Source organism: Notolabrus celidotus, chromosome 2 (genome assembly GCF_009762535.1).
Source record: "Notolabrus celidotus isolate fNotCel1 chromosome 2, fNotCel1.pri, whole genome shotgun sequence".
In the NCBI taxonomy this organism is placed as follows: Eukaryota; Metazoa; Chordata; class Actinopteri; order Labriformes; family Labridae; genus Notolabrus; species Notolabrus celidotus.
Window position 1 is genome coordinate 22,951,354 of NC_048273.1, and position 14,653 is coordinate 22,966,006.

General features: G+C 37.6%; 2 protein-coding genes across 4 annotated transcripts in view; one reads left to right on the top strand and one right to left on the bottom strand.

The window, feature by feature from the left end:
* Positions 1-2,954, top strand: part of frem1b (Fras1 related extracellular matrix 1b) — a 53,778-nt gene extending 50,824 nt beyond the window's left edge. For all 3 annotated transcript variants that reach the window (XR_004630031.1, XM_034677116.1, XM_034677125.1), the window contains exons 34-36: positions 148-266; positions 2,083-2,168; positions 2,608-2,954. Coding sequence is in view for 2 of the 3 variants with exons in the window: in XM_034677116.1 (XP_034533007.1) it covers positions 148-266; positions 2,083-2,168; positions 2,608-2,816 (414 nt within the window). In the remaining variant the exon portion in view is untranslated. The remainder of the gene's footprint in view (positions 1-147; positions 267-2,082; positions 2,169-2,607) is intronic.
* A 1,016-nt stretch (positions 2,955-3,970) lies between these two features.
* On the bottom strand, positions 3,971-11,950 carry LOC117826141 (sterile alpha motif domain-containing protein 9-like). The gene is made up of 4 exons (XM_034702021.1): positions 11,766-11,950; positions 9,528-10,257; positions 9,054-9,336; positions 3,971-8,928 (listed from the first exon to the last, which is right to left on the bottom strand). The coding sequence occupies exons 2-4, from the start codon at positions 10,245-10,247 to the stop codon at positions 8,294-8,296; spliced, it is 1,638 nt and encodes a 545-aa protein (XP_034557912.1). The 5' UTR covers positions 10,248-10,257; positions 11,766-11,950; the 3' UTR covers positions 3,971-8,293.
* Between the last annotated feature and the right edge of the window lie 2,703 nt (positions 11,951-14,653).

A 14,653-nucleotide genomic window follows, 5' to 3' on the forward strand; every position in this document is an offset into this window, starting at 1 on the left:
ATTATATTATATTGTACCGTATTGTTTAGTAACAAAAAGTTAGGTTTGTTGTCTTTTTGGATTCCTTGTTGTTGAGAGCTAACATCCTGTTTTTGTGATGATTTGTATCTTATATGTGTTGTGGATATTGTGTCTTTGTGTCCTCAGACAGGGAAGTCCGTCACCAGCTCATGTCCTGATGGTTGGACTCACTACAGGAGACGTTGCTACATCCTCAGCTTGTCTGTAGCCAGCTGGGGGAGCGCAGAGAGGACCTGCTCACTGCTGTAAATAAACCAAAACACACATTACATTTTCTTTCACAGAGTTTATACAGGAAGCAGGCATAGCCCCGATGTAGAGGGTGCAGTCGTTTTAATGTCCATCAGGTGGCGACACCTCTAATTACAAAAAAGAATCTTAATCAAATATGAGTCTCTGAGAAAGTGGTCCTCCTTCTTAGCTGATTTATTCCCTCAGTAAACATTTTTCTAATGAGTGTATTAGCATGCTTTCAATTCAGAAAGTCAGGTTTAATGTTACCTGACTGTTTAGTCAAGGTTTGATGCTTTTGTTAAAGTTACATTTTTGGGGGCAACTTCACCTTTATTGACAGGACAGCTGAAGAGAGACGTGCTGGGGAGTAAAGTCCTTATTGTAGTGACTGCTCTAGTAAGGACTGTAGCCTCTGTATATGAGGCGTACACTTTAACAGGGAAGCAGACGGTGCCCCAATAATACATTTTTAATGAGTCTAACAACTAATGGTACTATCATATTACAAAATTTATTTTTATTTCAGTGAATAAATAAAACAATTCTTAACATTGACAGAACATTGTTTGCCCACAAACAAATATGACATCAATTTGGCAAGTCAGGCACCAAATTCTTGCCTGAGTTTCCAAGTTGTTGGTCTGACTTGATCAGATGTTCACATGTGTTTACCAACCTGTTTTTTCGATGCGTCTGACTCTACATGAATGCAGCATAACATTATGTTAAGAATAACCTACTGAAAACAGTGGTTGTGTACGAAATTACAAACTCAGTCAATACTCCTTCCATTGAGAGCCGAGTGTAGTGGGCTGTATAGTGAGCTAATAGTGAGAACAATAAAAATCATTTCAGACACTACTTTTCGTCACAGGCTCTGAATAATGATGTCATTGCTGTTGCACATTCAATATGTGCAGCTCAACATCATATTTCACTTCCATTTAAGTTGTATTCAAAAATGTATGTGCAGGGTGCTGTTCGTCTAGAAGTTTAAGGGTGCACCCAATGTAGTCCTCACAGCAGTCTCAGATTCGACTCCCAGCCTCGACCTTGCTGCATACCTTCCTCCACTCTCTACTCCCTGCATTGCTTGCCTCTCTTTAGGTGTTCAATCTAATGAAGGCGAAAATGCCCATAAAACACCCATCTCTGAGCTCTTATCCCCCCATAAACCAGGACGCAGTCTGAGATCCTCTGGCAGTGCTCTGCTTGCTGTTCCACGGTCTAGACTAAAAACTAAAGGCGACAGGGCCTTTGCTGTCAAAGCCCCCGGAATGTGGAACGGCCTGCCAGAGGAAATCAGACTTGCAGAGTCAGTCCCTCATTTTATTTCCCTACTCAAGACACACTTTTATTGTAATGCATTTATTTTGTGAATTTATTTTAATCTTTAACTTTTGATCTCTCTGCTTTTATTGTGTTTCTATTATTTTTGTGAAGCACTTTGTTATTGAAAAGTGCTATACAAATAAAGGTATTATCATTATTATTAATGTTATTATTATTATTATTATTATTATTATTATTATTATTATTATTATCATTGTTCTTGTTCTTCTTCTTCTTCTTCTTCTTCTTCTTCTTCTTCTTCTTCTTCTTCTTCTTCTTATTATTATTATTATTGTTATCATTATTATTATTATTATTATTATTATTATTATTATTATTATTATTATTATTATTATATTAATATTAATATTAATATTATTAGTATTAGTATTAGTATTTTTATTATTGTTATTATACAATATAACTTTTTAAAAAAGTGTAAGTTCTCCTTTGGCTGTGTGTTTAACTTTAGTTCTAAACTTTGTGTGTGTTCAGGTTTAACAGCAGCCTGACCAGCGTGCGCTCCAGGAGAGACATGACCTGGCTGTGGAAGTTTGCAGGGAGGAAGCCATTTTGGATTGGTGAGTGATCTGACTCTTGATTGCCAAACCTACTGAATGACTCATGAGTAGATCTGTATTAAAAACTGGTTTAGCTGCAAAACGTGACCTTTAATCTGAATTGCTTCAGAGTTCAGATCATTCAAGGAAGATACAAAATAAAATTAAAACAAGAACATCTTACAGCCGTGATAAGTTTAAGTTATGGTGACTGCATTTGCAGGTTTTTTGTAAGTTTTTTCCTCTGATGCATTTGTTTCTGATTCATTTTAGCATGTTTTCTGCTTTGCATTTGTTCTTGACTTTTGCATGTTTTTTAGACTTGCATCATTTATGAATTTGCATCCTGTTTCTACTGAATAACACTTACTGAACCTTTGCAGGGTGTTTGCACCTCTCTGGCCCTGCATTTTAGTACTACACCTGAATAACACTCAGTATGTCTTGTCATGCTTCTCAGGTCTGTCTGGAGGTCCTGGCCGCTGGACGTGGGCTGACGGCCGGTCAGTGTCTTTCTCTAGGCTGAGGGGGGCGCCGTCTTTCCGTGGTGAGCCAGACGTCGGCTCTGACTGTGTGCTGGTTGAAAACCCCAGAAGCTGGATCTCCACGAGCTGCTCACCTGAAACTCAGCACACGTTCATCTGTTCCTCTCCGGCTCACACTCACTGAGACACACTCTTCATATTCACTGCTACCAGTCCTTACAACCTCTGTGAACATGTTACACTCATATTTAATGACACGCAACAATGCTGCTCTGTACATTAGTTTATATTTTTGTCATAATAAAGATTGATGCACAAATCATAATAAGTCTCTTTATTATAGCCTCAGCACTTAATGCTACTTTTAACTAACTAGCTAACTTTGAGTTTTAACATTAAACCTTTGCCTGATTAAATGTAATAATACATTTTTCCACATGAAGAACAATTTCAGTACATAACTTTGACCTGTAACATAATCTTAAAGTATGATATCACTGCTTATGCTAAAGTAGTGATGCAAATTCACTTTTATTTATTCATTTATTGCATGAAACATATTCAAAACAGTCTTTATTCTCATCTTTATATATATATTTGTAATGTATATATAGCTAGTGAAATGATAACTGAGCTGTATGGAGTATGTTACATTAAAAATGATTTTTCTTCCACAAAAAGGTTTCATTCAAACTCAAGCTTAAATGTGATGTAAGACTAAAGTGAGCATGTTCTGCTATTCATAAAACTTTGATTCAAGACTTCAGGAGAAGGGTATCTCAACATAATAATATCCACTGTTGAATTAATGCCAGTCTGTGATTGTTTTATATTTTGCCACTCCTCCCTCCATTTTTAACGCTAGAGGATGTAGAGTATGTGTTGATACTGTACTCCCAACCCACGATTTCAAGAGAGTGGGTATCTCACTACAATAATACGTCTTACCCAGTAATGCGTTCATTGGTGGCAGGCGTCCAGATTGCGGTTGTGCGCATGTGCAGATCGCCTAGCGGCACGTATCGATAGGTGGCACTGGTTGACAGGTTGATAGAACACCGGCCTAAACGTTAGCGCGTAATGAGCAGCAGAGGGCGGCACGACACAGCCAGCAAAACTGCTTTAGTTCAAGCCATAAAGTAAATCAATCAGAAGACATTATCAAACTAGACAGCTGAGACAGTTAAACGATTTATAAGCTCGGAAATATGGTAACTTCATTTTGAAAGCTTAAGATAGCGCACAAGTAAAACACAGGCAGACCTTCAAAGGCTGCAGTAGTAGTTTCAGAGATTATGTATGACGAGTTTCTATAATAAAATAACAGAAAAACAATCTGAAGAATGCAAAAGCAGTGTATTTTTATTTCACAATGACAGAAATAACTTTCCATTTTGTTCATATTTGCTAGTCTTTGTTTAATTATGCTTTATAGTTCAACAAAAACAAAGTGTATTAAACACCAGATAGTTCTCATGGGATTCAGGAGCTAGGACTCCTTTATCTCTTTGTCAATAAATTGAGTAAACATTTTAATTACAGTATATGTCAAGAACAAAAAGTTTTTTAAAAGATGAAATATTTAAGAAATAAAAGTAGACAGGATATACAATTTACACTTCTACAATTATTTTGCTCTCCTACTGAACTAATATAACACTTGCATATTTTAAAGGAAACAATTGAGTAATTGCACCACATCTGGAATCACAAATAGGCAACAAAAAATGACAACAAAGAACAAGAATGCCTCAGAAAACTGAAAACAAGTGTTCAAAAAAGGTTCATATCAAAAATGTCCATATATAAAAACATATTCATAAACCACTCAAGTTACATCATTGACATTTAGAAAAAGTTTATGGAATGAAAAAACATTATTTGCTTAATTATTTATGAGGTGTGTTTCAAATTCCATCACAGTAAGAAACATTTTTCCAAGGGTTTCTCCTCTGTGCTTGTATTTTTACAATTTAGTTTCTGTAATAAACACTACTTAAATACTGTATACATTTAAACACCTGCAGATAAAAAAAATGCTAAATAAATATGTCACACCTGCAAGAGGCAACTAGAAAAAATTAATCTCAATTGTTCATAAAAGGCTGGAACATATGTACAGGAACAACTTGAGTGACATCATTGACTGGTAAACAATTGTTTAAAAAACTGGGAGTAAAAAGCATTAAACATAAACAAGCTACAGGAAAGGCATATGGCTCTGATATCTTTGTTTGCTTGTTTACCAAAGAGATCTTTCAAATTCCATCAGAGTGAATCACCGTTTTTAAGGACTTCCCCCTCAGTGCTTGTATTGCACTTGTTTGTACAGTTTATTTCCTTGTAATCAACCATGCTCGACTAGTGTATTGATGTTTACAGTTGTAGGCAAATAAAAACTTTTTTTTTTTTGCTGGAACTGCTACATTTCCATCAGCTCATAACAAAACAATGCAAAATAAACAAAAACTGCAGAAAATACACTCCTAAATACTATATACAATATATATAAACACTGTCTTATACATAAAACACTTAAAAGACATGAGTGGAAGGTTAGAACAAAACAATTCAAAGCATACATTTAGAACTATAGCTACATTTTCCTTGCAGTAGTTGTTTGTTTTTTGTATTTATGAGGTGGGTCTCAGATTTCATCACAGTCAGTCACCTAACTTTTAAGCAGTGCCAGTGTCAGTGCATGTAGCACTTGTTTGTGCAGTTTACCATCCTAGTTTTCATACTGGATGTCATAAGCAAGGGGTCCATTGATTGCAAAACCGAGATAGAAAGAAATTCTTTCTGTGCTGTGACCACTGCTAACATGGCCAACGTGAGCAGGACGCACAGGGATTTTCAGTTTTCCATAGCAGGCAAACACTTCTCCCTGCTCAATGGTTCCTCTGATTCGCTGAAGACGTTTGATGATTCCTTTTTCTTTAAAAATGTCTCCAGTCCGCCAGAGTTGCGCCAAGGTTTTAGGGGGTATCTTAAAGTTCTTGTCAAGTTGGGGCTTTGAAACAAGCCTCTTGAGCCCTTCTTCTTTTCCCAAGTATAGGTAGGCAACAGTGCTCCTTTTTTGAAACGACTTGAGGTACTTGTAAGAAGAATTTCGAATTGATCTTACATAAGTTAAGATTTCGGTATTTACCTCTGTTGAACTTGGCCAGAACAACAGCAATGCCAGGTAGTATGGGTCGGGGAAATGATATCCACGCCCAACATCTTGCAGAGTTGTTAAAAGCAGGTCAGAGAGGTGGCTGATGCTCTTTACATGTTTGGAGTTTGGTTTCAAAAGATGAAGAACAATGTTGGACAGAATGTAATTGATTGTCTCCTTTGTCTTCTGCTTTTTGTTGAAGTATTGGTGTTGGTGTTGCAGGAATGCATAGCATTCTGTGATCCTCTCAATCTCCTCAACAGATTTGTCCAAACGCTGAAGTATTCCTGAAAATGTGTCTGCTTGATTCTTCTCAAGATACAGTCTTCGTTCTTCAGTTTTGATTTTCAGATTGATATCAGGGTGGTTCTGTTGTTCTCTTTTCATTTCCTCTGGTTCGGTGCAAAAGAGACTAACATACTCTTTAAAAAGATTACAGACAATCCTGTGGTTCATTGACTGGAATTCTGACATTCTCCTTTTTACATATGTGAAGTAACTATCAAGAAGGTCAAATGTTTCTTTTGCCTCGATTTTCAGATGTTGAAGAAAATGTTCGTGTCCTTTGATGATCTCCGCGATCCTGTTGTTTGTCTCGTTGTCCTCTTTATGCACGCTGGAGATCGGGATTGTTCTTTTAAGGAAGCTTTGGAAATATGTCCTCTTCATTGGAACACTTTTTTCAAAAAATGGCAATCTGCTCAATATTTCAAAGACCAGGAATGCAATTTCTAGCAGACCCACATAGCCTTTTACATTGTATGACTTAGTGGGGTAGTCATCTGACTCATCATCAGTGGCTTCCTCCTCAGGTTCATCCTCTGCATTTGTCAGCTCTTGGGCCTTTTTAAACGCAGTGATAGCATTAATAGCTATTTTGATGTTTGTGTTTAAGTCTTCTGGATTGCATGACGTCTCCTGCTTTTCTCTCTGGATGTTACTCTTCAAATTGCTTTTGTGAATCTGCCCTATTGTGTCAACTGTGTATGAGTTTCCTTTAATGTTTTTGGCTTTTTCAGCCCATTTCAGAGCTTCTGGGAAGTCACGCTCTCTGATGTACAAATATCTTGCCAGTGCCTGAGGAATAGATGCACTTTTTTCAAACCTGGATGATGCTTTCTCAAAGACCTGTTGAACAGTTTGTCTCCCTTCCTCACCCTGAATTTTTTGTATTAAAGGAGAAAATGGTTCTCTTGCAACACCATCCTTCTTGTGTTGCCTTACAATCAGCATTCGTTGAACTGAGTCCATAAGTCTTTGCTTGACAACTCCATGGCTGAAGAACAGGTCACACTGTAGAATGTCCACAGTGATATCACTCACTTTCAAAGAGTAGCTTCTCTCCAACTCTTCTAGACAGGCAGAGGCTATGGAGTGATGAAGGATTCGGATTCCTTTGTATTCTCCCAAATTTTCAACTCTGTCTATGATGAGAAGGTTTGAGTATGGCTCCATTCTGTCCAGTGCACTTTCCTCATGCCTGCGAAATGTTTTCATGCCAAGAAAATCCTCGCAAAGGGAGCATGAGATTTCTGACTCTGCCTCATAGGTGTTAAGTAACGCAATGAAGGCAAAAAGTTGGTCCTTCTTTGAGCTTGAATCAAAGGTCTCCAGGGTGTTTCGGGCAAGATCCTCAATGTACTTTTTGTCAAAATTGCTCTTCATGATCATGAAACTGTAAAAGTTTTCAGGTTTGTCATGAGTTTCTTTCAACTCTTTGAGTTTCTTTTCAAACTCCTGCTGTTCTTCTAGAGTCAAGGAGGCAGTGATGTATTGACTTGGGTTGTGCCGTTTGTATTGCTCCTTTGGGTTATGGGAACGAACACAGTTGAGGATGATGACTCTACAACTTTGTTCGTTTCCCACATTCATGTTAGAGAAAGTTTGAAGGATGTAGTTTACAAGCTCGTAAGGATGCTCTGTTTCCTTTGAGTCATCAACTAACAGCAAAACTGGACACAGTTTCTCGCTTTCTAGCTTCATGAGTTTCACAACTTGGACAGCAACCTCTGTCATCGGCAGTTCATTGTCTTTCAGCACTGCACATCTTATCTCCTTTCGGAGATCCCACATTACATGCATTGCTAAAGTGGTGCCACCACAGCCGGGATCGTGAAACAGATTGAGCAGAGTACACACGTTTGTTGACTCTCTTATCTCACTCATGATCATCTTTTTCACATTTTCATACTTGTCTCTCTTGATAAATGGTTTCTGTTTGTCTTTTTCACAGAAGTAGAAGTTCCACCATTTGACTTTGCCTCCTCTGTAGAATTCTGCCTCAACTTTTTTTTTTTTGGCATGAAACTCTGAACTGTTTTCTTCATAAATTTTTTCACACTGGTTCAGACACAAAATGTCCAGAGCTGTCAGGCAGTCTTCATCCTTCTTTTTCAGAACAACAAAGCTGGAGTCAGAGGATGGAAGCAGCCTTTCAGATGACTCACTGAATGGTCCAAGAGCCATTATTGTTCCGTTGACCTCACTGAGACTCAGCTCGTTTATGGACATTGGGTCAATGTGCTCTGAGAATCAGAAATATGAATGATCATTTTCTCTTTCTTCTTTGTCACGAAAGCCCTGTAGGTCTCAAAAATGGGGTCTTCCTCAGAGTGCACAGGTGAGAGAAGGAGGAATATAATGAGACTCTTTCCATGGAGAAGAACTTCAGGGTGGCAGATGAATGAAACCATTTGCTCTACATCACTGCAAGAATCCCTCAACCAGTTCCAGTAGTCCAACTCCTTACTTGAGTCACTATCAAGGTCATGTCTCCCATTGCAGAAGATCCAGCTGGTCTGTTTGTAGAGGTTAAGGTCCTTTATGACTGAGTCAATCTGTCCTTGATATTGTGAGGGGGTATGAAGGTTAGCCCACCTTGAGTCTCTATAGGAGTGACACAGTCCTTCTGGAGTATTAGAGTTTGGATCAAAGTCTAACACACAGAAAAGTTTCAACTTATTCAAAAACTGGAGGTACTGCACTTGTTCTGCACTGCTCTTGTTTACGACAATAACAAAATAGTCATAGTTGTCCAGTGAGTTCCCACCACAAGTTACCAAGTTCTTTAGTTTGTCACCCTGGTTAGCTTCTTTCTTTACCACTATTTTGGAGTGACAGTGCTGCTGCAGTCCACCTGTTAAAGAAACAAAATAAACCATTACATCAAATTGTGTTTTTACTCATTTAAGACTCCAAAATGTTTCAACCAAGTTAAAGCACTTTCACAATTTAAATATGTTTTTAAATTGCTTGACTTACCCATTTGGTTTTCCAGCTGATGAGCAAGGTTATTTTGTCTGATATCTTTTAGAATTTCAATCGTAACTGTCAAAGCTTCACCGCCTACGTAGTTTTCGGTCATTAACTTTGCTGTGTCCATGGTGTCCTTGCCCTCCAGTTTACTCTGAGGAATTGGTTTTTTCTTGGATCTTGTGTACTGGTCGAGGTGGAAATGAAACTTTTTAAGGTCTTCTTTATAAAGTTTGTCCAGGGTTTCCTGGATCATCACAGTTATATTGGGCACTTCTGAAAGTACTGGGGTCTACAGGAAGAACCAAGAGTACACATTTAGGGTAAATTCATTAGCATTTGGTTTTAAGTTTTAAGATTTTTACAACACTCATTTCACCTGAAAGGGGATGTACAGCTTATGTTTTTTAAAAGGCTTTATTGCCAGTCTTGATCAACCATTTTTGATATATTATACTGTGCAGAACAACAAAGATCATTTACCTCCATTTCTGTCCTCCTGGCCTCCAAGTTCTGTGCCTTTGGCTGATGAGTTTTCTTCACCAGTGAACCTGTCTTGAACTGCGGTTGAACCCTTCCAGACTCATTTGCCACCTTTTGGTCTGTTTTTAATTCATTTGGTTCTGCTTGGTTAGATGCTGCAGTCTGAGCCTGACTGACTTCAGCTTGATGGGGGTTTGGAGATTCTTTCTGATCAGAGCTGGTATGAGGGATTGGTTTCAGGGTCGGCTCTGGGTTTTTGCTCAACTGATCGAGTTGTGCCAGAATCTTAACAGCAGGACCACTTTTGACTTCCAGGTCCAGAAAATCTTGCTTCTTGAAGCAAACAAGGCAATCTCCAGACACATCTTCTTCTCTGAGCCACTCTGCATATCTGGGGTAAACCTTCACATGCTGCAGTAACCACTGGCTTACTTGCTCCTTTGTCCAGCAGTCCACAAATGCTGGGAAGTCTTTACGTTGTGATCCATCTTTCAGGCTTTCAAGATATGATATGATTTTGACAGCAGGACCATGTTTTATTCCCAAGTCCAATATATCTGTCTTTGTAAAGGCAACTAAAGAGTCACCTGACACTTCCTCTTCAGTGAACTTATTTGCACAAGTCTCATGTACTTTGACCTCTGTCGTCAGCCAGCGGTGGACTTCCTCTTCTGTCCATTTTTCAATTTGAGCAGCTGGCTGAGTTGTTGAGCATCTCATTGTGGAACAACTAAAAAAGAAACAGTTTTATACTTTAAATCAATACTGTATACTGTATATTGAGAAAAATCTGAATTCTCGTTTGTCAAAATGACAGACTAGAATTCCAAGAGCAATCCATCATAAAATATTCTGTCCGGCACTAACTAATACAGAGAAATCCCATACAAAAAATGACAGTAATGTTAACAATGCCACCATGACACAAAGCACAAACTTGCACTGTTGTGTACAGGACAGACCAGCTAGAGATGTCACCTTGTTCTCTCCCTCATCACAACACACTTATTTAGGCAGGTGTGCAGTAAATACAGGAAGCAACTGCACACAACTTAGTGCACATACAACCTTCAGCACTAGGAATATTTGGTCAAAACAACTGGTAGTTTAATTTGCATTAGATAGTGAAAGACAATGCTGACTAACCACTGCCAAAGTAATGTCTGCTGTTGCTCCACAGTGACAAGTGCCTTTGTAAATGTCAGTGAGACGCCTCCCACAAAGTGTTCAGTTAAATTCTAAAAACTTAGACAGGGGTTGATCAAGAATGAGCAGCTGAGCCAATGATGGCCATAGACTGTATTTAATGATCATGAGAATTAGTCCTTGCTATCCTGACATGTGATGGATGAAAACTGAAATGAGTAGAAAATATGTTATGACAGAATTTTTTCTATCATATAATGTTTACACACAAATGTTTTGTAACAGATTGACCAAACTACCCAAATTGTGCTTTGGAAATAAAAGTCAGATCTGAAGTCTTGATGCAGCAGCAAGTTTCAATTGTAAACAAACTGCATCTACCAGAGCAGTATTTTTTTTTTCTCAAATAAGCTTTACAAAAAACAACAATGATGAGTTCAGCATCAAAATCCAATACTGATAAAAGACTGACATTATCACGTTAAAATAAATAAATGTGTCAATTTTCCAGTTGAGGGTTGGCTGCACCTCTCTTTCATAATAAAATATCTTTGGACATCACACTCATGCATACTAAGTCATTTCAACTTTGTCCAAAGATAAACTCAGGCTCAGCAATCATGTCCAGGTTACTTTATAAAGAATGTCATCAAAACTGAATCTGGAACTTGATCAAATGTATTACCTCTTCTGCAAGTTGGGAATCTTGTTTACCTGCTTTTCACCCACATTTAGGCAGGGCTTGATTCTAAAAAGCCGAATTAGTGATTAAAACTCTTAATATTTTATGATAGCCTACTGTTGTCAACTGATCACAAAAAAGTTGCTAAATTCTTTGTGTGCTCAGTAAAGCCACACAGTAGGTAATAAAGTACAAGTCTGCTGCTGCACTGAGACTACATCAAGCTCCTGAAAAATAAAGATAGTTGCAGGTTTCTACTAAAGTTTCCTCCTGCGACACAACTTACAAATAGATTGTTCATGAGAAAATAGCACCTGAATTTCACTTAATGGTCTCGGGCAAAAACCCTTAAAAAAACATTGACTTTCAGTTTTGTTTGTACATAAAATGGAAGAACAGTCAGCTCTCACCTTTTTAAGTTCTTTGATATCTCCTCAGACTGCTGGCCATACTTTCCAGAGCATCATCGTGATGGTATTCTGAATACGATTTGACTGACGAGTCTAATTTATACTCCACAAGAAAACGTGTTGACTAATGCACTCTGCTGTGAAAATGAGTCCTTCCGTTGTTATATAAAACTTTTATGATGTTTGCGATGATTCTGTTAAGTCACACCCTGTCAAGGTATTGGACCATACAAGTTGAATGACTTCCCGGTAAACCAATCAGAGAGTCAGAATACAGTTAGGCTTCGGCTTCAACCTAAAGTACAGTGCGTCACGGTGACAAACAAGTAGTTTACGTCTCTGCACCGCACTGTAGGCTACATGTTGTGCAAGTGTCACAATGTTAATATAATATTATACCTCGTTTGAATACAAATAAGCAGTATCAGCCTGCATACTTTGACAAATCCATGGATACAGAGTTCAAATTTAACCCATCACACCCAGCAATAAAACAATGCCATATTTAGATACACCTTTGTGTTTAGTGGACACAGTAAATTGTTCTGAATAGGACGGAGTCCGTAAAACATAAGTATTGTCATGATATTATAGTTTCAGTGTTATTGTGTAATAGTTTTTACCTTACTAAAAGTCCTGTTTGCCGTTTGCCTCATTCTTTCTTTCCTGTGCAAACTTGTCTGTGTTTGCATCAGAGCAGGGCTGAGCTTCTTTAAAATCATGCGAATGCCAGTTGAGTAAGAAATTTGATCATGGAGATACCTTGGAATAAACATACTGTGTAGTACAAAGGTTTTATCTGCCCTGACCTAACTAGTTTGAAACGTGTTGCCGGCATCAAATTTAAAATGAGCATTTAGTTTTCATAAAACAAACATTTTCAGTTTCAATTACTGTTTGTTTTTTTGTGCACTATTTTCAATTAAATATACACTTCAAATGATTGGCAAACCAACCAACCATCATTTTACACAGCAATCCTACTCCTATGGAGCTGAGGTTGTATAATAAGCATGATAAAAATGAAACCAGAAACTCAGACACTAGTTTACAATTCTTTTTTTAATTGTTAAGGACAAATAAACAAAACTTAGTTTAACTAACATGATGAAGAATGTAATTACAGTATTTTTCATCCACATTAAAATGCAAATTAAAGTCATGTTAAATTATTACGTTGGTATATTCCAAGCTCCACAAACTACTGCTGCACATTCTGAGTTAAAACACGTCACAGTTTTGTGCCACTGGCCATCAGATACTGTTTTAGCTGTACATTTAATTCTTCATAAACATCCCCAGTAATACATTATGAACATGAAAATGTAAACTCATATGTAATAAATAAAACATGGTAGGTTTTGCAGTGATACTGGCTGAAGTCACATTAAAATGATGGAGATGCTCGTCGTTGCCGTCTCTTGTAACAGACTGGATTTTAAACCAGAGCCCTGAGTTTACCATGCTGCATTTACTTTCCCCTGGGAATAACTATACAAAATTAAGCACAGTTAAAACCAACAAATCAGACTCCTTTCAATCAATCAGACTGCAAATACTGTTATTTTCTGCTCTCTTTTTGATTCTAAAACAAAGAACAGATTATCCCTTTATATCAACTCAGGTGTTTTTCTTGACTAATCCAGACATAAAATCAAATCTAACAAATTCCATCAAAAAACATGACCAGGACAGCTTTTTACAAAAGCCCTGGGCCTGTATTTAACAGTTTGTCGACATCTCAGAGAAGCCAGAACACAACATCTGATCACATAATCTTTTGGAGTTAGAACTTTGGGGATTTTCTTGTGACCAGCAATGAGCGATGAACGACTTCCAGCCAACACTTGAATTTCTGATTTGTGTTTGGATCAAAGTGAAGTGAATTTCTGATTTGTGTTTGGATCAAAGTGAAGTGAAATTCTGTCCAGATATGTCTGCAAAATAAGTGCTTCCATTTCTTGGTTCATTACATCTCCCAGAGGAGCGCCCGTTCATCTGTTTACGGTGAGTCTCAGATTCACTGTTAACAGTAAATTGTCACTCTGGCTTACTTCCGTTGAATGAACCTGAAACAGAAACTGATTTTCTTAAGTTTTAAGTTTGCTGAAATAACATCATGATGCAGATTAGTCAAAAGTCAAGCTTTGTCAGGTCTGTCCTCAAGAAGAGAAGAAAACAACTTTTACAATGTTCGTTTGTTGGATGGAGGTGGGATCCATCATTTCTGATGCATTCCAGGAAGTCTGGAAACCTAAACGCTGATTGTCTTAAGTGACTCAGCATCGAGCAGATTTGTGTTTCAGTGTAGATGTTTGATCTAGAACAGATTGTTAGCTGCTCTTCATGCAGATATATTTATAGAGAGAAATAAATCCTCCTCAAATTACTGCTGCAGACACCAAGGCCTGTGGATACATGATTGTTTAACACCACTCAGATTACAACCAGAAACCAGAACACTTCTTGAACTAAAATGCAGACCGCGAGTTTTTATATGGTTTCTGTAAATGAATATTCAAGAGACCCAAATCAGATGTAACTGGGTGCAATTTAGTCCTACTTTGAAAAAAATAAAAAATGATTAATTGAACTCTGACCTAAAATGAATGAAATAGGTGGTATCAGTGCTGATGTTTGCAGGCGTTCATGCAGGCATGTGTCAAATAGTTACTTTAAGGCTGCTTGATTATACCAAAACCATAAGTAGTTATATATAGAGTGAAAGATAAAGAGAAATGTTTGATTGCGTATTAACACATTGCGTATAAAATATTGCATTAACTACTTGTCCTAAAGTATGCTTCGTTATCCATTTTTTCGTTTAAGCTGGGCTCGTTAGTGCAAACAGCTTTTTGGTAACAGTTCAAGGTTAATTTAGGCTTTTA